Below are 27,774 nucleotides of genomic sequence, written 5' to 3' on the forward strand. Positions count from 1 at the left end.
GATGGAGGTGTTGGGGGGGGGGGGCATTTAAAAAAATATATTTCTGTTGTAAGGCGGCGGCCAGATGGATGAGTATGGTCCTCTACCTTTTGTCTGGAATATGAAACGGGCAATTTCCAAAAATAGCAGCTGACTGTCAAGTAATCTTCCAGTTTTTTAGTCAGTAAAATGTCTCTTTAGCCCATAATGCTAACCTGCTGCTGTCACTCCTGATACAGTGTCTTGTTTTAAACCAGAGCTCCTCAGCTTTATGCTTCCTGTTGTAGATGCTTTGCTTCCTGCTCAGACTGAGAAGAAAACTTTTTTCTCTCTTTGGAAATTGTCGCCTCTAGCTTAGGCTGTTCTAAATTCAAGCTCTGCCTTATAACATAAGTGTTCACTAAGTTGACATTCATCCATCACAAAGGTTGCACCAGCCTCATTAACTCTTATATAAAACGTAGCTGTAATTATATTTACACCCCCCAATTATTAGAATAGTTGGTTCCAGACTTCAGTCCATATCGGCAGTTTCCCTGGTTGGAAAAACAACCAAGCCAATCAGATGGGGGATTAAGAGTGGGGGCGTCATCTTCAAGGTGACAGTAGCCATGTTTTTATGTACATATTTTTTGGCATATAAGCAAGCATCGCATTAGAAAAGCTTTATGAAAAAGGCAATATTTGACTGAACTACCTCAATTTTATTTCTGGGCAGTTAGACTTTCCACACAGACTGAGATGGATGGATGTACAAGCAGCTGGCGGAGCACGACAGGAGAATAACTAACCAGTGACTGATTATATTCACTAACGTTTGGCTGGCAGTTGTGTGACACCCTGTTAGTTCTCACTAACCTCCTTAGTACAGGCTGCATACTGTGTGAATGTCTAAATCTAAACCGTAAGAACCAAATGCATGTCAGTATTTTATTTATGAGTGAGACATGGTTTAACTGTTATGTGGCATTAATGCTTTTTTAAGAAAACTGCATGAAAACACATTTCTATCAGAACTGAGTACACATGAACATGTTTTCAACTGAAGCTTAGAGCAGCCATGGTTGTTGATAATTCCATCATGTAGAGTCGCAACTAACATTTCTTTCAAGATCCAAGACCTTTATTTGTCCAGTGCATGTGCCCATCACAATTTCTTTCGAGCCCACGTTTTTTGTCTTCAAATGTCTTGTTTTGTCCAAATATTCAGTTTACTATCACATAAAACAAAGAAAAGCATCAAGTCCTCATATTTGAAAAGCTGATACTAGGGCGAAGTTTGGCATTTTTGCTAATTGTCTAATGTCAAGAACAAGCATCACGTTATTCATACTTCAGAAGCTGGAGCCGTCCACACATTCCCTCACCGGAAAATGATTCTGCCCAGAAATAGTCATATTTAAAGATGTCAAGTTGTGGCACAAAACGACAGAATCGGTTCCAAAAGATCAGCCCATAACAGTGTGACATCAGTCAGGCTTTGCAGAGCGTGCTCCTCACCTCACTGATCTCTTTGGTTTCCTGTTTCAGATGTGACGAGCAGAGAAGAAGCTGCACTTCCCCCCACTGTTCCTTCTGTGAACGCTGCACCTCCCCCCGCAAGCTTTAACACCAACACACACCTCCTGTCTGCTGACCCCACCCAGGTCAGACACACACCTGAAACACCAGGGAGGCGAGACGTCTGTTCCCATGACAACCAATAGATTATCATTAGAGAGAGGCAGTTTGACTGTTCAGAGATCTGACGTTATGTAAAGAAGGCATCATGTGACAACAAATCAAACTAATCATTTAGATTAGCAGTGTAACAGTTTATCATTGGACAATATGTCTTGATATAAAAATGTCAAAGTATTCATTGTGAACAATGTTTAGATATTTGTGTTTGTTTCAGCTGGGCTCTAATGTTGCTTTGTGTGTCTATCTGCAGGTACAACAACCGTCTGCCAGTCTGTCTGAACACACACTCTGTGGAGCTCCTTCAAGCACTATTATTACTACTACTGCTGCTACTACTACTACTACTACAAATACTGTCTGGTCAGTATCAAATACCATCATTTACACGTTACACGTTAATTACAATATAACTTGATTTTTTGAGCCAAGCTTTTAATGTGAAACACCTGTGCAGGAAGTGTGAAGTTTCAACATGATGAGTAGGGGTGTGAAAAAAAATCGATTCAAGCTCTACCGATTCAAAATCGATTCATAGAATTCCAAAAATGTATTTTTTTTATTTTATTTTTTTGTATGTCTACTGCAATCGCATGGGAAAATGAACTACATTTACCTACTGTGAATCGTTTTTGAATTGAAAATCAATTTTTGAATCGAATCTTGAGCCTAAAAATTGATATTGAATCGTGACATTTTCTGGATTCTGAGCCCCGAATGTTGAGTATTGACAGTAGCATTTAAAAAAGAGGCAAAGTAGAGGTGTTGGAAAATGTTGAGAAAGTATTTGTGGTCAAAAGTTAAAGTGAGAGCAGCAGAGTGGTGGTGTGTGTATGTGTATGTGTGTGTGTATATATATATATATATATTCTATTATTTTGCATTTCAGAACAGTTTTTAAGTACATATTAACAATGGAAAGCAATTCTTACCAGTGTATCTTGATTGGGAATCAAATGAATGCAAAGAAAATGACTTTTTGAACTTGATTTTCAGATTTGTATTTGTTATTATATATTGAATCTAGTCATACATTTGAATCTAGAGTCAATATTAGGGTTGGGTATTGTTTGGTTTGGATACCGGAGCTAAAGCGGTACTTTTAAAACGGTACCGGTGCCTTAACGGTGCCTGAACCGATACTTTTTAAGAAAGTAAAAAAAAAATGGCTTGTTTATTGCTAAGGCCATATCGTTAAAATTAAATGATTAATATTAATGTAATCACTATAACAATAACTTATTTCACTAGTAAATAGCTGTTGAATGAGAAAAACATCCACCAGATGGAAAAAGGGCATTTAACAACAACTTTGAATGCACCACGAGATTGTAAATTACCAGTTTCATTGAAAGCACCATCTGTGTTTTTCCGACAACAGCAGCTGCAGATTGTTACATCCCGGTGTCGGAATCCTCTACAGTGAAATACAGACAAACTTTACACCGTTTAGCGTTAGCTGTCAGCATTGTAACCGTGTTTAATTCAGCTACTAGCTAGCGGTAGGCTAACGTTAGCTGCTGTATAGTGTGTATAGTGTGAGTATAGTGTTAACTAGCGTCACGTGCAGCAGTGTTTCTGTTGCCTGTAACGTCTGTTTCAGAGCATCAGAGAGAAGTGCAGGCATATCAGTGGCACCAGAATGAGGCACCGAAATCCGCGTTGCTATTCCTGCAGCAGCAGGATGTGTTACGAGGAAGTACGGCAAAATAGTAGCCTGTTAGGCACGACGCAAAGCCGAGTGAAGTGAAAATAAATTAATAAATGGCGGCATGCGATTAATACGATTAAAAAACAATTAACGCGTTAATCCTGACAGCCCTTATATATATATATATATATATATATATATATATATATATATATATATATATATATATATATATATATATATATAAAGACAAAAAGTGTTGGGTTTGCAAATAAAAACAGGAGAGGATCAGAAAATGGGGAGGATTCTTATTAGTGTGATTGAATATACTTCTTAAAAATAAAGGCCTGCCTCTGATATAAGTCTGTTTTTATATAAACCTCTTTCTCTGTTGAGGTTAATAAAGGCCGTGGTAAATATTTGAAAATGTACAGCAGACAGTTGTACATCTACAGTTACTGCCACGACTTCTGCAAAGACTGAAATGGTTACTACACGGTACTATTAATACTGCAGTAAAGCTCCTGCCGCTGCTGTTGTCATATTATTAATATAACTCAGGCGATACTGTGTTGTCGTTCAGGCCTCTCTCCTGCTAACAGGATCTGCAGGAAGTCAAGATGGAGGCAGGTATAATTTCGTATGTGTCCCAACAGCAGGCGCAGCTGCTCCTCCTCTTAAATCTTACATGCTCTGTTTTTTTTTTAAATTTGTTTTTAATTAGGCTTTATTGACCTACAACAGTAAAACAACAGAATGACAATTAGGAACATTAAAGATATTGATGTAGTTAAATAATGACAGGGGTGTTTGTGAAAATAAAATGAGCTAATAGGACAACGGAAGTGAGTGAACAATAAGTGAATGATGAGAATATAAAAAGCGCTCTCTCTCTCTCTCTCTCTCTCTCTCTCTCTCTCTCTCTCTCTCTCTCCTCCCCCCCCCCTCCAGTTGTGTCTGCTGCTCTTCCTCCTCCAGACCAGTTGGAACCACTTGCTTCTCCTGCAGCGCAGCCTGCAGTCCTCTACTCCCTTCTCACCTGCTCTCCCTCTCCTCCTTCAACAAAGACTTCATTACCCAGCTCTCCCAGCTCCTCAGCTCCACCCTGAAGGAGCAGAAGAGAAAGGAGGAGGAGGAGGAGGAAGAGAAGGAGAAGGAGGAGGAGAGGGAGGATGAGAAGAGGTCTGAATCCAGAGAGATTCAGACCCATGTAGCGGGCACTGAGGTGGGAAGTCCCAGGTAATTTAATCAGCAACCTTCTCTCACTGGTTTCTGGGAGTCCTAACGGTTTCTGAGATCTCTCTAAAAGTCACGCATCTCCATTAATGTCTTATGGTTTCCGGGATTTCTGGGACTTCCAGGAGTTCCTGCTGGTTTCCAGTGGTGGAATGGAACTAAGTACATTTACTCAAGTACTGTACTCAAGTACTAATTTGAGGTACTTGTACTTTACTTGAGTCTTTTCTTTTCATGCCACTTTCTACTTCTACCCCGCTACATTTCAGAGACAAATATTGTACTTTTTACTCCTATCTGACAGCTTTAGCTTTACCAGTAACTTTACACATTAAGATTTTTCCACACAAAACCCATGTAGTTTTTAAAATATGTTTTATTATAAATGAAACTACCCAACAATATAACGTCCTGCGAGTACAGCGGTAATGATTAGACCCTTAAACACTTTGTTGGTTGACACAACTGTTTTGATCGTTTCCAGTTTCTAAAATGATTAAAAGATATTTCTGCATTGAGTACTTTTACTTTGAATACTATTAGTACATTTTCCTGATGATACTTTTACTTAAGTAACATTTTCAATGCAGGACTTTTACTTGTAACAGAGTATTTTTACAGTGTGGTATTAGTACTTTTAATTAAGTAAAGGATCTGAATACTTCTTCCACCACTGCTGGTTTCTTAGATTGCTGAATGTCCTCAAGGGTATCTGACATCCCCTAAATGAGATCCCTTAAAAGTTCCTATGGTTTTGATGATTTTCGGATGTTCCCACTGGTTTCTGGGATTCCCGGTGGGTTCTTAGAGCTCTTCAAATTCTCACTGGTGTCTGCGATCCCCTAAAATTCAGACTGGTCTCTGATTGGATGATTGATAAAGTTTATTAGACAAATTAATTTAAAAAATAAGACTAATCGCTCATCCTGAGCAGCAAGTGTTTACATAAAAGGAAAAGTCAGGATAAAACATAATTAGCCATAGGCTTATTTCCACAGAAATGGGGAGTGCACAGGATAGGGGTCAAGAGATCTTTTAAAAATGGTTTTCCTGTGGCCAGGTTAGCTCAGTTGATAGAGCAGGCGCACATATATAGCGGTTTACTCCTAGACGCAGCGGCCGCGGGTTCGACTCTGACTTGTGGCCCTTTGCTGCATGTCATTCCCCCTCTCTCTCCCCTTTCATGTCTTCATCTGTCCTGTGAAAATAAAGGCCTAAAAATGGCCAAACAAATAATCTTAAAAAAAAGAAAAAAAAAAAAAAAGAGAGGTCACACGGCTTTCTGGGATTCTGACATGTCCCTGCTTGTTTAGAAATTCACAGAAATTTTTGGGATTTACAGCAGTTTCTGAGATGATGGTGTGTCCAATAAATGACAAGTTTGTATTTTTGTAAGGCAAGGCAACTTTATTTATATAGCACATTTCAGCACAGGGCAACTCAAAGTGCTTTACATAAAACAATATAATGTACAATATTTATTAGGGCTGCACAATATATGTTTATATGTACCCATATCGCGAAATAGTTTTTGTGTTAGTTGAAAGAAAATATCAGTAGAAAACTGCACTTTAAAATGTAACATGTAAAATGTCATTTTTTAGAGGTGCCTTTTTATATTCAATTCAATGTTCAATTTGTTCAATAAAAGAATGTTGGAAATGATTTCCTTTCATTTGTTTCAAATTCAACAAGCAGTTTGTTGTATTTCAGCAGGATACTGAAAGAGGCAGAAGTGCAGAACTAAGTACACTTTAATATCTGTTTATATATCCCAAGTAATATCGTTATATCGAAATATTCAACAAAGCATATTTTCCTCATATTGTACAGCCCTAATATCTATGTATAAATACTCCAATGACAAAATACCTACAAAAGCATGATTCTGGATTCATCCACTGCTTTATGCTCATTATTCCAGTCCAGGCTCCAGGGACGGATATTTCGAGATGGGTCTAGATGACTCTGTTGAGGAGTCGGTCTGCTCCTCCTCCACCACGTCGCTGGCTATTCCTCCTGCGGAGGAGCCCGGGGGCCACCAGGGGGAGCTGTGTGAAGAGGAGGAGGACGAGGAGGTGCAGGTCAGCAGGGTTCTGTGGTGCTACTGTCTTCAGGTGAAGGAGGAGGTGGAGCAGAAGGAGGCGTGCCTGGTGCTGACGGACCGGCTGTTGGGCCTGCTGTACCTATCCGATGATGTCACATGGACCAATCAGGACGCAGGTAAGCACACAATCCGCCTCAGTTGTCTGTGTACAAACAAATTTCTGCTCTTGTTTTTTTTTTTTTTATTGTTGTTTTGAATGAATTGTGTTTTGCTACCCATCGTGGATTCAATGAATTAATCTGAGTTCATCTGAGGCCTCCCTAATGTAGCAGGAATATTAACCAAGCGATAACTAACAATTAATTCAGGGACACTTCTTTTTCCACTGTGTGTTTGAAATGTTTATCGGTGTTTTTTGCCCCCAGTGGCACTAGGATTAGGCACTGGTTATGGTTACGGTTAGGTGCCTTGGAGGCAGCGGTCGCAGCGCTGCCTGGAAGGAGCCGTTGGGGGCAAAAAACACCATTGAGCGTTTTAAATCATACTTCCAAAGTCTTTTTCTTCCTCCCCTTTCTTTTTTCATCACAAAACTCGACAGCAGACAATAAACAATGCCTCACTGTCAAAGGTAATCCACCATGGCTGCTAATTTACGGTCAAATCATAAAAGAAAATCAGGAAATAACGTTTTATTCCTCCGAATCACTGCTTTGTTCAGCGCTAGCTCTCTTCATTCACCTTCTAGCTCTCTCTTGGCTGTTAAGCCGGCGAGGAGGGGCTAACTTTGAACGCTGTGTGTTTACAAACCCTTAACGATACTTACTATGTATGTAAATGCCAAACTTTTTCCTAGTTTCAGCTTCTCCAATATGAGGACTTGATGCTTTCTTTGTTTTATGTGATACTAAACTGAATATCTTTGGGTCTTAGACTGTTGCTTGGGCAAAATAAGCAATGAAAAGATATGTTTTATAGACCAGCAAGTAATCCGTAAATCTAGAAAAAAATTATTGAATGAAAAAAATGTTGCAGACCTAATGTACAGTAAATTTGTGGTAGAGATGTTGCAGGTGCAGAAATGATTTTGAAATATTAAGTCATGTGTTTTCCGGTTCTCAGACCAGGAGCAGAGGCCACCTGTGGAGGAGGTGCTGTCCAGCCTGCAGGTGGACCTACTGCTGCCGTACTCCCAGCTCCTTCTCTCCTCTCAAGCCGAGCTCCCGGACTCCTGCCTGGCCTTCGGTCTCCGAGCCGGTCCGACCCGCTGGTACATCTTCTTCGAGGCAGAGGAGCTCCGGCAGATCAGGAGCGAGCTGACAGTGCTGATCCAGGTCAGAGAGCAGCACATGAGCCACTTAAAGTCCCTACATTTGAAAAGGACATATTCTTTTTCAATTACATTTTTCAGTTTTGATTACATTAGCAAGTATTTCTTTAGGTTAAAGGTGCAGTATGAGTTCCTGTATGGTTTCAGCGCGATTTCATTTTTGTCTCAAATCGTAGGCATCTCTCCTTGATCCGCTAGCTGCCTGCCCCCTGAACACACTGTGAAAAAGCCCGGTCTCGGGAGACAACACAGGGGTCGTAAATGTCAAACAAATAGTGGGGGCACAGGCTGTGCACCAAAATACAACAAACCACTCCAGCCAATCACTGAAAAGATTGTTGGGTGAGGGGGTGGGGGTTAGTGACAGTTAGTCAGTTAGTCATGACAGTTACGGAAACATGGGGGGAGGGGCGACCTTGCTCTGTTTTGTTTGGAATTTACTTGGAACAGAAGTGACCATGCAGGAACTCATAGTGCACCTTTTTAAAGGTGCTGTAGGTAGGATTGTGAAGATCCAAGACTTAGCCAAAGAATTTCTGCTAAAGCCCAAATGGTCTCTTAAGCCCCTCCCCCCACAAGGGAGAGTGAATGCGTGTGCATGAGCAGTGATTGACACGCAATTAGACACTCCCCCTGGCCCTGATTGGGGGATCTGAACAGTGAGTGGTGGATTTTTACAAATCGCACTACAGGCTGTAGGTGGTGCCAGAGAATTTAAATGACCTGCCTAATGTAGTTCTACTCAAACATAGGGTCAGTTTCAGCAAATATTTAAATATTACAACTTTCTCCCAGCAGAGAGCAGTGCGGTTCAGTACTTTGACATTTTATTTGCATACATGACATGTCACGAGTAAAGACATACAATTGACACAAACATAGAGTTCAGTCTGTAATTGGGTCAAACAGAGCTTTACTTTCTGCTGTATTATTATGTAGAAACATGTATAAGATCCCTCAACACAAAGGACACAGGTATCGTCAGGTGGTCTGTCTGTCATTATGTCAGCACTTGGGAAGACAAAAACCTTGTCATTTGTTTCTCCAGGCAGCGAAGTCTCAGACTGACCCGGAGCACCCCAGCACTCCTCAGCTCTTCCCCCGCTCACTCATCAACTCCTGGGAGCTGGAGGAGAGTCAGGGAGCCCAGGGAGGCTATCCTGCTTTCCTCCTTCCCTCCCCCTCCTCCTCTTCCTCTGCCCCGGACACCCACCCGCTCCTGTCAGACATCTTCTCCAAGAGGGAGGACCCCAGCCTCCTCTCTCTCCTCTTTCTCACCCACCGACACCTCTGGGTGCTGAAGATGGACTTCAGAGAGCTGGCAGAAAGAGAGAGGAGGCCGGCTGACCGTCATCACTCCTCCTCCTGGTGCAGGCTGGTCCGTGTGCCCCTCGGCTCCGTGATGCTTCACCCAAGAGAGAGAGCTTCTCAGGTCGGGGACAAAACCTGCAACACATCCTGCCCCGACCCAAAACACCACCACAGGTACAGAGGCTGGGGTTGGATGAATGGATGTTTAACTCTATAGACTGTAGGGCTGATGAGAGGGCAAACATAAGTAATTGTAAAAGTTATTAAAATGATTCCCGTGGCACACAAAGATGAATGTCTTTATAAAACAGACTAACATTCTAAAATTGATTATTGAGACATTTAATGTCATTATTGTTTGCTCTATTCTTTAATTTCTTTGCTCCTAAGTATTGTTATTATCTGTATGTTAACCACCATGTTGTGTCCAGGAGGAGTCACACTGTGGAGCTGCTGCTGGGCGGTCAGAAGCTGCTGCTGCTCTTCCCTCTGGCCCAGAACAGGAGCTCCTTCCTGGGGGAGCTGAGCCAGCGGAGAGCCTCTCTGGAGGGGCTGAAGATGATCGCCCTGCCCCAGCCCTGCAGGCCCTGTCTACAGCAAGGTGAAGACCGACTACCTGCTTATGCACTCAGACCAAGAAGGGAATTTATTTCAGCTGATGGTTTCATTTAGTTTGACCCTTGCTGGTTTGTTTGACCCGTTGTTGTTGTGTTCTCAGGCCATCACAGATCCACAGTCCAGTGCTGTTGTACCAGTACAAGGAAATCACACCGCGCCAGCAGGTAGACTTCTGAAGCTCTTCTATTTAGTTCAACATAGATTACTCTCTCTCCATGTAATTCTTCTTGTTGTGCCTGCACTTAGAGCTGCATGCCAATAATAATGATGATAATAATAAATTGAATTTATATAGGGCTTTTCACAAACTCAAAGTCGCTTAATATCACGCTTATACTTTGATTAAGGCCACACTTTGGCCCTGTTCTTATCTGGTTTTAAAATCCGTCCTGAGTGATCCAATCACAAGTGGACAGCTCTAACTACGTTAGTTCACTAATGTGTCTCTACATGCTCCTGAGTGAGCAAATAATAATTCTACATATCTGTGAATTTGGGTACGTTTTATGAAACTAAAAATAAGGTTGTTGTATAATGGCGGCCCCTGGGACTTTTGTGCCGCTGACACAGCTGCTTTTTCTAGGCATCAGGTTTTTCACATTGAATGGGCACATCCATTGCAAAATAAATAATAGTAGGCGTAGGATCACATAGGCTTCTCTAACAAGGACACCAGTGGATGTGCATTAACAACAAAATCCTAGACTTGGCTGCTGAACTAAGTTTAGTGAAATAAAAGGACATGACCCATTTTCTTATAATTATGCCTCAGGGGGCACTGCAAGGTCTATTTTTTTGTACATCATTTAGCAAACATCGGGGAGCGCAGTGTGTCATCTTTTTTTTTTCCCACATCAACTCTGTAGCGATCCTTGGAGATGACTTCTTTCTGTTGTTGATATTTTTATGTATTTTACTTATGTCTCTCTCTCTCTCCCTCCTCCTCCTCAGCTGGGACTCCTCCCGCCTCCAGGTGGAGGAGAACCAGCCGTCCCCCCACCTCACCCCAGGTCTCTCCACAGGACTGAAGCTTCTGGCTGGGCTTGGAGAACAGCAGCTGCTGACCTACTTCCACAGATATATAGCAGTGGTAGGACACGTATGCATGCACACACACACGCACGCACAAACACACGCACACACACAGGCAGGCAGGCAGGCAGGCAGACAGACAGACAGACAGAGAGACACACACACACACACACACACACACACACACACAACCTTTTATTGTCACTGTAATGTTTGTTAGGCACAAGCCTGTAGATGCCTAAATACTATACACTATAAAAGTACAACACTGAGTTTAACACAGAATAAGAGAATAAAGTGTCCAGTACTGGAAGCAAGTCTTCGGTCTCTAGAATGTCAGGAAATAGCAAAGAGTGCACACATAGTGTTGATCACAAAATCCCAGAGCCCGCGGTGATGCTGTAAAACAACGTCACTTAAAATTATCAATTATCAAAATAGTTGCTGATTAATATTCTGTTGACAGACTCATTTTTTGCCACCTTGCCCTTGTTAGTTTAGGCAGAGCCAAGGACAGCATGTAGAGTTTAGAGTCAAGCTGTGACACAACAGTCAATGAAGATACAGAAAAGTCACCTCAAACAATGTTAACATGCTCGCTTTCCATGATTTCTTTAGAAGGAAATTGTCAGTCAGATGACTCAAGTCTGTTCTATTTAGAATATTTATTAGAGTTTTTTTGTGATTGTTGCGGGCAAAAATCCTTGATTATGCGGCACGTTTTCTTAAAAAATGCAATGGAATATGCGAGATATTTATGCAATTTAATGCGATGAAATTGCGGGAACTTGCAAAAACTGCGGTTTCATCATGGCTTCATCGCGGGGTTTGCAGCTTTTCGATGATGTTCACGTCACTTCATAATGTTCCCATGGCAACGGGAAAATGGCTGCTCTTGTGTGAAGTAAACGCAACATTTTTCAACTTTCTGCTAAGATATGTGTGGCTTTTTTGCAACGAAAATGCGGGGATTATGAAATCATGCAAGCCCGCATATTTTGCGCGGAAATCGGCAATTTATGCGGTGAAAGTGCGGCGTATTTGAAAAAAATGCGGCCCCCGCATAAATATGCAGACTTTGGCTGATTATGCATTGAATTATGCGATCGCATAATCGCGTTTTTCTGGAGGGACTGATTTATGACCAGTGATGAAACCCAGTTGGTTCTTTTTCTGTCTGATCTCGAAGAACGACTGTTCTCCCACTGCATAGATCACTTTTAACGTCAGGAAAAGACACATTTTGTGCCGTCTTTGTTTAAATTCCAACTCCATTTGTTTCCTTTTTTGTGTCAGTCTGAGGTGGAGGAAGTGAGACAGGTCTTGTGGCTGTCTGTGGTTCTCTACAAGTCTCCAGAGTCTGAGCTCACCTGCTGTCTGCTGCTCTCCACTGATGCAATCTACTTCCTGTTGGAAGACTCCGCCTCCACACTTGGCCATCACTCAGGTATGATTAACTGACATGACTAGTTCAGTCAGAGTAAGAAAAGATGACATTTACAATTATATAATTCAATGGGAGTCACTACTATTTTAATACTACTGCTTCTGCTGCCATTGCTACATTCCTAATACCACAGCTGGTTTTACTTCTTTCAGTCCAAGTCGAGTCTGCAGCGCTGCCTATTATTAATTTACTCAAATTCTGCAAGTGTAATTTTTTTATTTCTTAACCATGCTGCAGTTTTCTAATGCACAGAGAACTACTACTACTACTGTCTCTCCTGTCTTCACTGCTACTTGTACTTTTAATACGTCTTATTTTTACTACTACTTCCAGCCTTGTACAATTACTGTTATACCTGCTCCTGAAGCAATTTCCACTACTACTTTGTTTGCAAATTCTGTTACTTGTATATATTTTTTTATTCAGTTCAGTTCAGTAGAGTACATTTTCTTTATTTAGCCCAAAATCACAAATCTTAGTATTAGTAACATGTACTACATTGTAGTACATGTACTAAAAGTCTCAGCTGTATAAATCAGTTGAACCCACAGCTGTCTGTCATATTTTTGGATTTTTTTCTCCAACACTTGTACGTAGTTATCAAATGCAATGAAGTATACATGTGCATATGTTTGTAATATTATTTTCCACTTACTTTGATTTACGAAACCACAATTCTAATTGTTTTTTTTTTTCTTCTCCCATGGACCCTATGTGTGGTAATGCTAAACTGATGGGGAACCAGATAAATAAACCAATGAACAAACTTTAAAAAGTACCCCTAAAATGGTACTGATTGAAGAACAGCAGGCAGCAGTTTCTCTTTAACTTTAATGTCTTGCTTTCTGGTGTGTAGTGCACATCAGTGTGTCTGTCAAATCTCTCTTTGTATCTCCTTCCATCTCTCTATCTCTATCTGTCTGTCAGTGTTGGACATATTGGACTCTGGAGATCCGGACGTCTGTCTGTGCTGCTGTCTGTCCATCCGACTGTCTGATCTGCTGTCTGTCAACGTGGGACTGTTCGACCAATACTTCAGAGTCGTAGGTCAGTGGATGATGTACACACTCCTTGTCCCCAGTGTTTGCAGAGCTCTTCCACATTTATATGAAACTGCTGCTTAATGCTGATTCTACTCTGTCACCCTCTTACCATCTATCTAAAATAATTAAGGTTTTATGAAGGAATTTGATTAAAATGTAAAATTACTGGGATTGTACTCAAGTATTTCATTTCAATTAGTTTTGATGGATTTCTGGGTGATTCTATGGGGAATATAGGATAGGCAAAAATAAGCCTTGGCTTCATCCTATTCCTTTTTCGGTTAGCTACGGTGGCAAATTGTGAGAATGAATTGTTTCTTTCATGTATGTTAACCGAAATAAAATTATTCATCATCTACCTACGGACTCTCTCTCTCTGTCTGTGTCTGCGTGCAGGTCGTTCAGCCGATCACATTGTGTGCTGTCTCAGCCGGGACAGTTATGGGACGGGCGTCTTCCTTCAGGAGCTCATGTCCGCTCTCAGTCTGCAGCAGCAGCTTCCTCCTCCAGAGCCGTCAGATCAGGACTTCTACTCCCAGTTCACCAACACAAACATGGGTAACACCGCTGGGACACTCAGAAGAAATATAACATCAAATTTTATCTGAACAACCTGTTGGCGATCATCCATTCAACATGCTTTCCCCTAAAATATCTGTTGCCTGACTGCATACAAATCCATAATGGGAACGAGGAGATTACAGAAGCAACGTATTCTGATATTTTGGGCCCGATATAAGACAACTTCCTCTGTTTCCAACAGCTTTTTCTGGAAGATTTTTGGAAGATAAGAAACATTTTGAATAAAACATCACAGGTCATGTTTATCATTGTTCACATTTAAAGTGCTCATATTATGCTCATTTTCAGGTTCATAATTGTATTTTGAGGTTGTACCAGAATAGGTTTACATGGTTTAATTTTCAAAAAACACCATATTTTTGTTGTACTGCACATTGCTGCAGCTCCTCTTTTCACCCTGTGTGTTGAGCTCTCTGTTTGAGCTACAGAGTGAGGCATCTCACTTCTGTCCCATCTTTGTTGGGAGTCGCATATGCGCAGTAGCTAGGTAAGGACTACTAGCTAGAAGCTAGTGCTGCTAGCAGTTAGCGGTTAGCCACCTCGTTCTCAATGGCAAAACACTGCTACAACACACACGAGTTCACCCTAATCTACAAAATAAATTGTATAGAACTACTTACATGTCCCTCGTCTGCAGGTATTCCACGCAAAGTTGGAAGTGCGCCCTCGTTTAGAAGAAGTCTCCCGGCTAATCCTGCCTTGTACTGACCGAAGTTGGAGAAACAGCTAGCTGATATGGTATTAGCTAAAGGGGTTAGCACACACCAAATGTTTCGGCCGATGGCGTAGACGGCCCTGCCGATTTTGACCAGCTCACCTGGAGACTGAAGGCAGGATACATCCAGAAACCCGTATCTCACTCAAAACGGCATGGATGTTTTTTTTTCCAAGTTTGTATGCGTGTGGAAGCACCGGAGACACAAAATAACATCCCAAATCCCAGAAAAAAGTATTTATAAATAATAATAAAATATTAGTTTCATAATATGGGCACTTTAAATGAAAATATTCAGAAATCAGTTAAAATAAAATACTATACAAACGCTGTAACATGTGATCCAATTTCAATAGTCCAGTGGTCACTGGACTATTTAACCTGTGGATGCAGCTGCTTCTTTTCAGTCTATTAACATATTGGTCCTGTTTTTTTTCTCATTTCTTCTCGTGTTTTGTTTCTCATTGATTATTTGATCCAAGATACATGTTGTCCAAGAGTGAGGTATTCATCATCCTTTAAGTTCTTTTCTGTTGCAAAAGTGAAACATGAAACACTTTGTAACATAAATCCCACGTTTGTCCAAGCTGTTTATCAGTCATGTACAGTACTTGCACTCTCTCCTTCCAGGCTCTTAGAAGGGGTCAGGATTAATTTCTCTGAATTAGTATTTTTCCATACTTCTCTTTGAAGCTCTTTGAGCTTTTTATTGTGACAAACTTTCTGCTAAAAAGATGCCAGGAGACGCTTTTGACTTTTCCTCCAAACACGTCACACAGGTTGTTAGAAACTCCTTAAGGTCAAACTGGGATTCCTATTATGTCCGACACACCTGAAAATACGTACTATTAACGGACATGAAGAAAGCTGCTAGCCAAGCAAAATCAAGGCCACAAGCAACCCATTATGCCACACTCTTAATGTAACCGGCTCACTCACACACACAGTGACCAGAGTGAAAACCGTATCTAATTCTCAAATAATATATATATATTTATTTGTGAATCACATTTTTATCACTGTTGTTCAGCCCAGTAGTAGCCCTCCTTTTGTACAAATTAGAACATGGCCAAATTCCACTTGAATATTTATCTATTTAGTAAATGTACTGTTTTCATTCAAAAAGGGAAAACTATTGATGTTTTTGTCTTGATATGGATTTGTTGAATGTTAATCATACATCCCTAATTATATCTGTGAAAAATTAGAACAACATTTCTGACTTGTTAGAGTGAGGAAGAGTAATCTCAATTTGCTGACCTGTTGTTAAACTGAAGATGGTGACAGATGTGATTTTGTCTCCCCCTGCAGGTAAGATGCAGAACTACGAGCTGGTCCACAGCAGCAGGGTGAAGTTTATTTATCCCAGTGAGGAGGAGATGGGAGACCTGACTTTCATCGTGGCAGAGAGGAAGACTCCGGCCAGCGCAGCGTCAACGCCCTCACGCTCCTTCAACGTCCTGCTGTACCTGCTGGTCTTCCAGGTGAGTAACTTCTTCCTTTTTCTAATTTGTGTTTTTAGGGGGAGTTAATGTGCTGGAACTATTCTAGACAAGCAACAGTGTATCCGTCGGCCCAATGCTTCTCTGCATTGTCTCCGGCTAAAAGGGCAGGTTGGCTGATACGAACAATGATCGATAGATTTTAGTTTTGGTCTTTGTACAGGCACAATCAGTGGTGGAAGAATTATTCAGATCCTTTACTTGAGTAAAAGTACTAATACCACACTGTAAAAGTACTCTGTTACAAGTCCTGCATTGAAAATGTTACTTAGTGTAAGTAAAAGTATGTACTGTAAGTATCATCAGGAAAATGTATTAAAAGTAAAAGTTATGCAGAAACATCCTCACATTTTAGAAACTAGAAACGATCAAAACAGCTCTGTCAATCAACTAAGTGTAAAATCGGCTAAGTGTACTTGTAGGCCTATATATTGTTGGGTAGTTTAGTAATTTATAATTAAAAAAAAGAAATTGTGTTCTGTGTGCAAAAATCTCAATTTATAATGTAGTGGAGTTAAAAGTACAATATTTCTCTCTGTAATGTAGTGGAGTAGAAGTAGAAAGTGGCATGAAAAGACTCAAGTAAAGTACAGGTACCTCAAATTTGTAGTTAGAAAAATAGCACATACTGTAACTCCCCCCTGGAAACACAAATTAGAGTTTTTTTATTGTATGTACATTAAACACACAAGATGATGATGAGCTCAGAGACATTGGTAGGTGTATTTTTCAAATTTGAACAGAGCATATAAGCATATTTCTCAAAATGTTGAACTATTCATTTTAAGCGTCTATAGTCTCTCATTGCCAGACCTATTTCCACAGCGCTATGGTAGTGATGGAGTATGGTCTATCTGCACCGCCTGTCTATTCTGGCCTATTTCTCGCTTAAAAAGTTTGCAGAAACACGTTTCGGTGAACTATCTTCGTAAAATTTGAGATTGTAATCTGAACGAAGCCGCCATTATGCCCGGTTGAAAAATCCGGGAGCAGCCAGACCCACGTGACTCGTTTGTCCTATCAGCTGCCGGTTTTCATTTTTTGGGCGACAATACAGATTAGCGCCGCCTGCTGTTATGGAGACGTATTACGTCTCGCGCACGCGCAGACCGTATGCTCAAGTCGGCGTCTCTTCGGTGTGTTCTGAGGCACTTTTTGGACCTCGGGGAGCCGACTGATCAGTCCGACTGCCTTTTCTGCCGACGGTCGGCCGTCGGGTTGGTGTGTCACCCCCTTAAGCTGGAAGAGAGGAAGGAGACTCGCCGGATGTCAGGCTTTATCCCTGTAACGTACATCCATTGAGCCAGACTAAAGCGTCTATAATTGATATTTTAATATTGGCAATGGATCACGACTGCCATTACCTGACTCTACAGCTCCCCTCAGCCCTACAGAGCTTTATAGTGTCTTTTAGCTCAATGGGCCTCATTCACCAACCATTCTTACGAAGAAATGTGTTCTTAAACCCCACTTACGCACTTTTTACGAAGATTCTGACATTCACTAATGTTTTTTTATCTTGGATTTGTTCTTGGCTAAGAACAAAATCTACGAACACTCAAGAGCACTCTTACGCACATTTGAGTGAGGACAATTTGCTCCAAATAATTGGTTACTGCATTTTATTTATTTCTACAGTTGTTTACAACGATAGTATTGTACTGTAATGTATTTCTGATCATTTGTTGAAAAAACAAAAATCATAGTATGCAAAGAAACTAACTAACACTGCAATTTACATCAGCAATTAAACTGATTAAATCCTGCGTTACTTGGTGATTGATCGCGCTATTTATAGGGCCAAAATGGAGTGGTTTTTACTTCGTTACATATTGCAGCAATTATCTCTACTTTCTACTCCACTACATTTCTACAACGTTCCGTTACATTTTCTGATCAGTTTTTCCTCCTTCCAAAACGTCTTCCTGACCGTCACACGTTTGTCTCACCAGTGAAGTTTGGTTGCCATAGATACTGTATATATGGGGCACCGCTGATCCTTGCTTCCAAGCCGGCTCCGGTGCTCCAGAGCCCGGGTGCAGCGCCGCTGACCCTCGGTAATACAGCCTCCGGTGAAAATGAAAATGTTTGTTTTTTTATTATTCCCGTTTTTAAATCATAGTTGCCAGATTCTAACAACGTAGTTCCGTTTTATACTGGTTAGGATAGGAACTTCTTTTAACAGCCAGCTGCCCTTTGTTTGTGGTAGTGGACATCTTCTACTTTTACTAAAGTAAATATGTCTCTGGTTATTTGTACTTTTACTTAAGGACTGAGATTCAGTACTTCACCACCGCAATGTACAAGTCATCTGTGACAATTATCTCTTGAATGCAGTCTCCCGCTTCCCAGGAGGTGCACAGGAAATGTCATGTCCTTATATGGGAATTTGCGGCGGCGTTTTCTTATGCTAATTAGGAACAACTGGCACGTGCTTTCAATTACGAAGACGTGGGATCCATCAATCCTAAGAACACAGGTGCGAACAATTCTGTTGTTTAAGAACACGTTATGAATCAGACGTAGACTAGAAGGGAGCCAATATTTAAATATACTTACTAAATTCACTAGGTGGACACAAACATGACCCCAAATAAATGCTAATGTTGTGTAATGTATATTGTGATAATAATGTCAGTGATGTGTTCACAACTTTTTTCCATTGGTCCCAAGTGGCAAAAAGAATCCCTGTAACTGACTTTACTGGTACTTTGTATTTGCTTCTGTTTAGGATCGTTATTTATAAACTCATTTCTAGAATAATTATTACTCTTTTCTCCAGGTCCAGAGCCCCAGCAGCCTGCCCAGCCAAGGCTCCACTCTCTCAGGCCACTCCTCCTCTGGTTCTGGCTCCAGCCCGTCTCCTGTCCTCCAGCCCAGGACTTTGATCCTGACCAGCACCGACGTGTTCCTATTGGACGAGGACTACGTCAGCTATCCTCTGCCCGACTTCGCCAAAGAACCTCCCTCCAGGTGAGCACACAGGAAGTCCTGCCCTCCCTGTACCACAACATTTCAAAACCTTTACCTATCTTTTATCCAGGGCAGTCACTTAAGAGCTAAATTATTTACAGCGACGGCTTCAGGTTTGGGAGGCAGGGCCGACAAACTTCAAACAACAAAATCTGAAAGCTGCAAAGTTGGGTGTTTGGCAGAAAGCTAAAAAAAACAACTGTCTCCTCGTGTTTGTACTCGTCTGCTGCAGGAAAAGAGGAAGAAGAGGAGACACTGACTGACTGAAGTACTGTGTGTGACGTAGATGGTTCTTCAGTCACAGGGGACTTGGGGAAAATAACAAGCTAAGATCAATATTCACTGAAGCCTAAACACAGAGAGGCAGAGCATCGAATCAGTCCTCGTTAGGAGGAGCAGGAAACAAGAAAGAAAAGAAATAAAACATGCTAGTGTTATTATTCTGATAATCGGAACTAATTGCCATTTCACTTCATTATTCAGTCCGACATCCTGTTCCTATTAGCTGTTTTCGGTTTGGGAGGGGGATTATTTAACCAATCAGCGGTGACTGATGTATCTGGCCCGTTGACATCATTTTCATTAGCTTGGAGCATATCTTTTGTTGATCAAAAAACGTGTCGATTTAAGAGCTGTTCATTCTGTAAGATGACTTATAACGACCTCTACATCTGTGTCCATTTTTGGGACCTTATTCTGGCTCCGCCACAAGATTTTTTTTAATCTTTCTTAATCCTGCCCACAAAGTTTTTTTTTTCCAACCAGGGAAACAGCCATCACCTGACCTGTTCTAATCACTGATCATCAGATATGGATGGCTGTATAAGATTTGTCAATGTAATGGTAGGAAAATATGAACCAGATTTGAAATGGTCTATTTTTATTCCCCCAGTAAAAAGAACATTTGAAATTCTAAATGCAGTTTTTAACAAAGCGTAGCACTCCGGAGACCCACATGAGAAAGAAATGTTGCTGAAACAGAAGCAGCGACAGATTCATCAGCCCAGAGGCAGAGCAGATCTGCTGCGTCACTCTCTGTTAGCGTGGAGATCATTAACTGAAACTGCTGCTTGCTGTTTGTTTGTGTTGCTCTGCAGTTTCAAACAGCTGATACAAATCCATTAAAGGTCCAATGACATGGTGCTCTTTGGATGCTTTTATATAGGCCTTAGTGGTCCCCTAATACTGTATCTGAAGTCTCTTTTATATAGGCCTTAGTGGTCCCCTAATACTGTATCTGAAGTCTCTTTTATATAGGCCTTAGTGGTCCCCTAATACTGTATCTGAAGTCTCTTTTATATAGGCCTTAGTGGTCCCCTAATACTGTATCTGAAGTCTCTTTCCCGAAATTCAGCCTTGGTGCAGAATTACAGCCACTAGAGCCAGTCCCACAATGAGCTTTCCTTAGGATGTGCCATTTCTGTGTCTGTAGCTTTTGAGGAGGAGAGGGGGGGGCAGTAGCAATGTGGAGATTGGGGGTGTGGCCTTGGCCTTGACCAACTGCCACTTTGCTCGTTTGAAAGCCATGATGTCTCTCTTTTTCTCATGGGTGGGCCAAATTCTCTGGGCGGGCAAAGAAGAGAAAGGGGAGGTAACCTTCCTCCTTATGACCTCATAAGGAGGAAGATTCCAGATTGGCCCATCTGACCTTTCATTTTCTCAAAGGCAGAGCAGGATACCCAGGGCTCGGTTTACACCTATCACCATTTCTAGCCACTGGGGGACCATAAGCAGGCTGGGGGAACTCACATTAATGTTAAAAAACCTCCATAAAGGAAAATTTTCATGCCATGGGACCTTTAAAAAAAGAAATGTCTTGATCAGCCGGCAGCCCTAATACTAAACTTGAAAATGAAAACACACCGCGTTTAATTGATATTTTCATAATAACAATGTATCAAACAACAATGTGAAAAGGGTCATAATGACAGTATGGTAGTAGTCATCCTCATGTCCTCCTACAGGGAGCGGTACCAGCTGCGAGAGGCTCGGAGGATCCGGGACCTTGACCGGGTCCTGCTGGGGTACCAGACGTACCCTCAGGCTCTGACCCTTGTGTTCGATGACCTGCCCGGTCCCGACCTGCTCTGCCACCTCACCATGGACCACTTCGCCGCCGGAGGGGAGGAGGCCCCGCCCAGAGGGGGCGCGGAGGGCGAGGTGCAGTGGTGCGTCTTCGTCCCCGGAGCAGACAGCAGAGAGAGGCTGATCTCACTCCTCGCTCGCCAGTGGGAGGCGCTGTGCAGCCGGGAGCTTCCCGTGGAGCTCACCGGCTGATTGGTGGATGCCGGACAGATGGATGAGGGTTCGTCACCTAGCTAGTCGTCGGGAGCTGATTGGCAGGTGGAGTCATCGTATGACCGTATACACACAGATTCAGGGCTTGGTTAGCTGTTTAAAGGTCTTAATATGCTTTAAACAGAGTAGTTTGTACAAAGTGTTGACTGCTGACCACGTCTGAAGGCAAAGCTTTTCCGAGCTTCTGCGAACGGTCACACTGAAAGGCAGCCTGTCGTCATGGAGACGTGCGAGATGCAATGAATTAATCAAATTGGGATAATGATTTACGTTTAGTCTCTCCTTGAAGGCAGTCACCATGTTGCACTCGGTTGTTTTCATGAAAAGTGAAGTTTAAATCCGGTCTACTGGTGATTGTTGGATTCGGAGGTGGTTTCAGACGATCCAACAATCGCACTTAGTTTGAAGCATAATGGAGCCTTGAGCAGTACTTTGATTGAAAGGGATGTGGCTTTGCTCAAACACCGTTTGGTGTCCGCTACAGAAAAAAACACTGAGGGTTAATCGGACTCAACAGATACCAGACTGCCATTACAGATCTGTGACCTCACAAGAAGCCTTGTGAGGTCACAGATTTTTCAGGCACACAACTTTACCTTCTTGTAAAGTGTCTCACATGGAGCAGATTTACAGATTTGTTCCTCCTGTTATCTGTCCTCTCCAGAGTCAGATGAAAAGATTTCATCTCTGTGTGTCCAGTACAAATATAAATCCAGGACGTCTTAGCTTAGCCTTAGCCTTAGCCTTAGCCTAACAACTCCAAAGCTGTCTGATTTACATGTTATTTATGTTAAGTTGCTCTTAAAACCAAAAATATTTTTTACATTTACAGTCTGGCTCTGGGTGAGGTGACAAGAGGATATCTGAATGTTTTGGACTTTTGTTTTAAGACACACACACACACACACACACACACACACACACACACACACACACACACACACACACACACACACACACACACACACACACACACACACACACACACACACACACTTGTTTCACTATCTTTGTGGGGACCCGTCATTGACATAATGCATTCCCTAGCCCCTTACCCTAACCTTAACCATCACAACTAAATGCCTAACCTTAACCCTTACCCTCACCCTAACCATAACCTAATTGTAACCCTAATCCTAAAACCAAGTCTTAACCCCCAAACAGCCCTTTAACCTTGTGGGGTCCAGCATTTTGGGCCCCACAATGCTGTGCAGACCCCACAAGTATACTGTATTCCCCGGTTTTTGGACCCCACGGATATAGTAAAACAAGCACACACACACACACACACACACACACACACACACACACACGCGCACAGCTGCTTGGCACAATCTGCTTTCTGAACATTTTATTCCTTGCACATTGTAATTGATTAAGCAGTATTATTGGACAGTATATTGAAGCTTTTTTATTAAAAAAAAATTAATATAATAATGTTTTGGGACAGACAAATGTGAAGCAGATTTTGTAGTAAACACAAATATCCTGATATTTCAAAAAAGAACTCTTAAATGTCATATTTAACATTATCATTCAGTATTATGTTTTATATTTTTTTGTTTTATTTTATTGTATGTTATGTTTTCCGTGCATTATTATCGACAAATGGGAAGCCAGACAGAGTTGGACCCTGCCACCCTTCACCAATGTTTACGTTACATGTTGTCTTGTTAAAGGGGAATGCCACTGTATTAAAGTGAAAATGAAAACTCTACATGTACTGTAAGAATCCTGTTTGGTGTAGCGACAGCGGTTTGAATCCTTGAAGATCAGCAGGATCTAACCGCAGTCTGCACACATTTCAGCTGATGCAGCAATTAAACCAGAAAACCAGTCTGCCTGACAAGATGCAAATCATTCCATGTTTCTGTTGGGGTGCTATAATGGACACAGTCACTGCAAAGATCTATTTTAATATGTATTATTAAATCCAAAAATCTTAAGTGTCCTACAACAAGTTTAAAAATGTGCCAATGGTGTAAGTTTATTCCCCATTTCAATACATATTAGGTTTCAAGAGATTTCTTTATAGAAGTGCAGTGATCATCAATAATAGATTATTACCGTGTTCTGCCTTGCTTTGGCCAGCCTTCTACTGTTTACCTTGTGATTGTCATGATGAAAAATGAAATTATTGCTGAGTTGCTAAATCCTGTCTCATGGTGTTATAAACCACGGGGAAGCGTTTGGCTTCTAATAAGCCTTAAAACTCAGGAATATGTTAGCAGGCGTTTAGCAGACTGAAAACAGCCCTGCATTAAAACAACGCATGTTCAAACAATTCAAAGTGCTTAAAGTGCTCATATTATGCTTTGTGGCTTTTTCCCTTTCCTTTATTGTGTTATAGATCTTTTGTGTGCATGTTATAGGTCTACAAAGTGAAAAAGTCCACCCCAAAGGGACTTACCATCTTCCAGAGAAAACACTGTTCACAAACTGCTCTAAACAGCTCTTTTGACGAACGTGCCTCACTTTGTAACACACGTTATAATGCTCGCCTAGCTGCTAGCGTGGCACGACCTCATGCTCTGAAACAAGCTAGCAGTGCTTACTGCACATGTGCGAGTGAGATGCCTCACTCTGTTCCTAAAACAGAGCTCAACACACAGGGTGAAAAGAGGAGCTGCAGCAATGTGCAGTACAACAAAAATATGGAGTTTTCCGAAACCACATAAACCTATTCCGGTACAACCTCTAAATACAATTATGAACCTGAAAATGAGCATAATATGAGCACTTTACATAAGACATAAAAGGCAGAAGAAAAGAAACCTAAGACAATGTAAAAAGAAATCAATAGAATACAATTTAAAAAGTAAAACATAAAAATGAGCTAAAACAGAATAGAAATGACAGTGTAGCTAAAGTGCAGTGCAAGACATGAATAAATAGTCCCAAAATGTATTTAATAAAAGCCAGAGGCTGAGTATCAGGTCAATAATTCGACTTTGTTTCCAAACTGACTGATTGTCTGACTGTGTTTCTTTGCGTCAAACTTCTTTTTTTTGTGGTGACACCATGTTCCCTCATACCTGCTATTACCTTTGTGAGTAAAATGTTCTAACTGTTAGAAATGATCAACTTAACTAAACTGTAATAAAACCGAAGAAAAACAAATAATCAGAACGATGCTGCACAGTGAATCATCAGTCAGAGATGTCCACTGAGGGTCTAACATTCATCAACAGAGGGTTTGTAAACAGCTTCCACTCTCTTGAAGAAAGAACTATTTTACTATGTGAGACAGGTTTTAGGTTTATGCTCAATCTGGACCGACAACTTAGAGGACTGCAATGGGACCAGATCCTGTCAGAATATTTGGCTACTGACTCTTCAGACACGTGTAACATTAGGTTCCCGAGTGAGCCACCACATCACTTGAGATATGAGTTGATGCAGATTATTTAGGACTGACGGTTAAGATATTTTGATATTTTGTGCGAATAGCATTTCCTATAAACCCTTAAAGACTTTATGGAGAACCTTTTGTGTCCTGCAGGGCCGTAAATACCATTGAAGACACTGATGTCATGTCTTTGAAATGATTCTCTGAATTTGGGAGTTCCAAACTAACGAGAATTTTACATTCAGTTCAGTGTTTCAAGACGTTATCCTCCTATTAAACTACATTTAGGTCAAAAAAATAAATAAATAATTGACCAAAAGTTCCTGTCAGCAATTCATCGCTCTCGATTCTCAGTGCGGTTTTGATGACATGGTGGTTCAGCAGCACGAAATGCACCGCCACCTTTCAACTTGTTTAACTTCCTCTATTTCCTGTCTGTCGGGGCTGCTGGTCATGAAATTTAGCTGATTTCCTTTTTAGGGACACTTAAACAGGCCGAGGGCAGAGATACTGTACTAGGAAGTGTGATCAGCAAAACTGGCGACTTGACCTGTGATTGGTATTCTCTGGGTTCCATTAGGTCAAGTGACCAATAGGAAAGAATTCCAGGCTCTGCTTTCATATGAAAAACAGTCTGGCTGGGAAACTACTCTGGAGATCGTCTACCAAGCTTGTTTTTTGTCTAACTAGTTTGTTAGCAGCATATCTATCAAACTTCTTAATATATTTTCATTAAATTTGTTGAAAAATTCAGCTATTGGCCCAGAACAATTGACTACATTTTGATGTTGAATCAGGATTTCTTCACATGATTTCTTCACATTCAAATTGGGTCATTACTATTTTCTCATGAAGCACTTTTATGAATGAAAACAATCACGTATATGCTATGAATGCTGCTATGAATGCTAAACACTAAATTAATTTTCATGCATAGATGCAGCTTAAAATGTTATAAGCATTTTCTGTTTATTTACATTAGCCTACAAATTTAGAAGTCTGTGCTGCCTAGGTGTAAGGCCTATTATGCACTTAAGTGAGTTTTTTAATGTTAAGATACACTAGTATTAAATGGCATTATCTCAGTGCTGTGTATAAGGCCTCCATATAAGGTTACTGGTAGGTAGGCTACAGCAACTTGAGGTCAGGAGTCAGAAAGATTGTACCCAACCTGAAAATGACCATTGACCTACAACACATCCATGGTGACCTTTATCTATGCATGGTGACCACCCAGTTTTTTTCAGGTTAGCTAATGGTTTCAGCTTAGCAGCCACAACTTTCTGGTTCAGGCTAACAATTCAGTTTAGTAGCAATTGTTTTGATTCAGGTTAGCTAAGCGTTTGGTTTAGCAGGTAGACCTAAAGCAGTTCTGGTTAGTTAACAGTTCAGTTTATCAGCTATAACAGATAAAGGTAAGATTACGGTCAAGTTAAACAACTATAACAGTTTGGCACAGGTTAGCTGACGGTCCAGTTTAACAGCTATAACAGTTTGGCGCAGATTAGCCAACAGTCCAGTTTAATTGCTAACATTACAAGTTTGACACAGGTTGGCTAACAGTGCAGTTTTTAAGTTATTGGGTTCAGGTAAGCTAACAGTTTTATCAGCTAAAACAGTTTGGTTCAGATTAGGTTAGCTAGCAGGTCAGGTAAAGTAAAGTTTAAATTGACAGCTAAACTGACAGTCCTGTTTAGCAGCAATTTAGTTCCTTTTAGCTCAGTTTAGCACCAAATATGTTGGTCAGGTTTATTTACCGGTTCAGTTAATTCTGTGAAAGCATATTTTTCACCCTGGTTGGTCACCCCATAGTTTGAAAACCACTGGTAATCCAGTGAAGTTTAACAATAAAGTATGTATTCATGGTACTATGAGGTGTTCTAGGTATTTTCTGTTGAATCCAGTTAAAGTCTCATTTGATAAACAGCAGAGAGACAATAGGGAACACCAGAGGGATGTGACACTGATAGTAAATCCTTTCTCACTTCCTCTTATCTTTCATGTTTTTTCTTGTCTGTTCGACTGTCTTCCTGCTCAGAGTGCTGATTGGAGAAGTTTGTTAAGGTTGAGACGGTCACAGGGACATGGGCTGAGAGACATCCACGACCTCTGGCTCGGGCCTCTATTTCTCTCTCTCTCTTTACTCCTTGATTCATGTTTTTTCACTTTTTTCAGGAGTCAGCACTGAGTGACTGTGTGTGTGTGTGTGTGTGTGTGTTTGTTGGTGCCATTATGCACACTTGCACACAATGTTTTACAATGTTTTAATCCGTTTGTCTTGTATTTAATCAGGCAGTCTCAAGGTGTCATAGATGTGAGATCATCACAGAAGTCAAAACAAAATACATCCAGAGTAATACACAATCAGAATCACAATCAGCAGCACACAGAGACAGATATTATCTCAATCTATTGACACAACACAAACATCAACAAGTGATATAATTTTGTGAGGAAGAAACTGCTTTACATTCTGTAATGCATGTGGTAGATCTGCGATAGTATTTGAGGCACTGAATTGAGCGTGTGTGGTCCAATAGTAACCCTGTTGTGTATTTTTTAAAATAGGTACAATCTTTATGAAAAAAAACACTTTTCTACTATGTGAATGGCAATGCTGGTCTGTCTTTTGGTCAAGACTGATGTCTCTCATCAATTATTAAAATAATGACCCTTACATTTTGTACAGGCATTCATGGTTCCCAGATGATGAATCCTACTGACTTAAGAAATCTCCAGACACTTTTGGTTCTGGTTGAAATATTTTGACAACTATACATTGATATCGCCCTCAAAGTAAATTGTAATATTTTTGTTGATCCCTCAACTTTTCTTCGAGCACCTTTATCAGCAACAAAGCTTTAATTTGGCAATACCTGAAAAAATAATTACATTCTCAGCAGCATCCGCTGTACTTTGTGTTTGCTGCTAATTAGCTGCATTTAGGCAAACATGCACAAGGGTTGTTATATCGAAAACATAAT

General features: G+C 41.0%; 1 protein-coding gene across 2 annotated transcripts in view; it reads left to right on the top strand.

The window, feature by feature from the left end:
- Positions 1–23,158, top strand: part of nisch (nischarin) — a 40,135-nt gene extending 16,977 nt beyond the window's left edge. For both annotated transcript variants that reach the window (XM_078249217.1, XM_078249216.1), the window contains 15 exons: positions 1,510–1,625; positions 1,913–2,022; positions 4,262–4,549; positions 6,471–6,769; positions 7,713–7,924; positions 8,969–9,405; positions 9,663–9,832; positions 9,950–10,013; positions 10,801–10,939; positions 12,178–12,328; positions 13,256–13,375; positions 13,768–13,929; positions 15,980–16,152; positions 18,953–19,143; positions 21,108–23,158. In XM_078249217.1, coding sequence (XP_078105343.1) covers positions 1,510–1,625; positions 1,913–2,022; positions 4,262–4,549; positions 6,471–6,769; positions 7,713–7,924; positions 8,969–9,405; positions 9,663–9,832; positions 9,950–10,013; positions 10,801–10,939; positions 12,178–12,328; positions 13,256–13,375; positions 13,768–13,929; positions 15,980–16,152; positions 18,953–19,143; positions 21,108–21,420 — 2,945 coding nt within the window. In that variant the 3' untranslated portion in view covers positions 21,421–23,158. The remainder of the gene's footprint in view (positions 1–1,509; positions 1,626–1,912; positions 2,023–4,261; positions 4,550–6,470; positions 6,770–7,712; positions 7,925–8,968; positions 9,406–9,662; positions 9,833–9,949; positions 10,014–10,800; positions 10,940–12,177; positions 12,329–13,255; positions 13,376–13,767; positions 13,930–15,979; positions 16,153–18,952; positions 19,144–21,107) is intronic.
- Positions 23,159–27,774: the final 4,616 nt, after the last annotated feature.

This window comes from Sander vitreus, chromosome 4 (assembly GCF_031162955.1).
Source record: "Sander vitreus isolate 19-12246 chromosome 4, sanVit1, whole genome shotgun sequence".
NCBI lineage: Eukaryota > Metazoa > Chordata > Actinopteri > Perciformes > Percidae > Sander > Sander vitreus.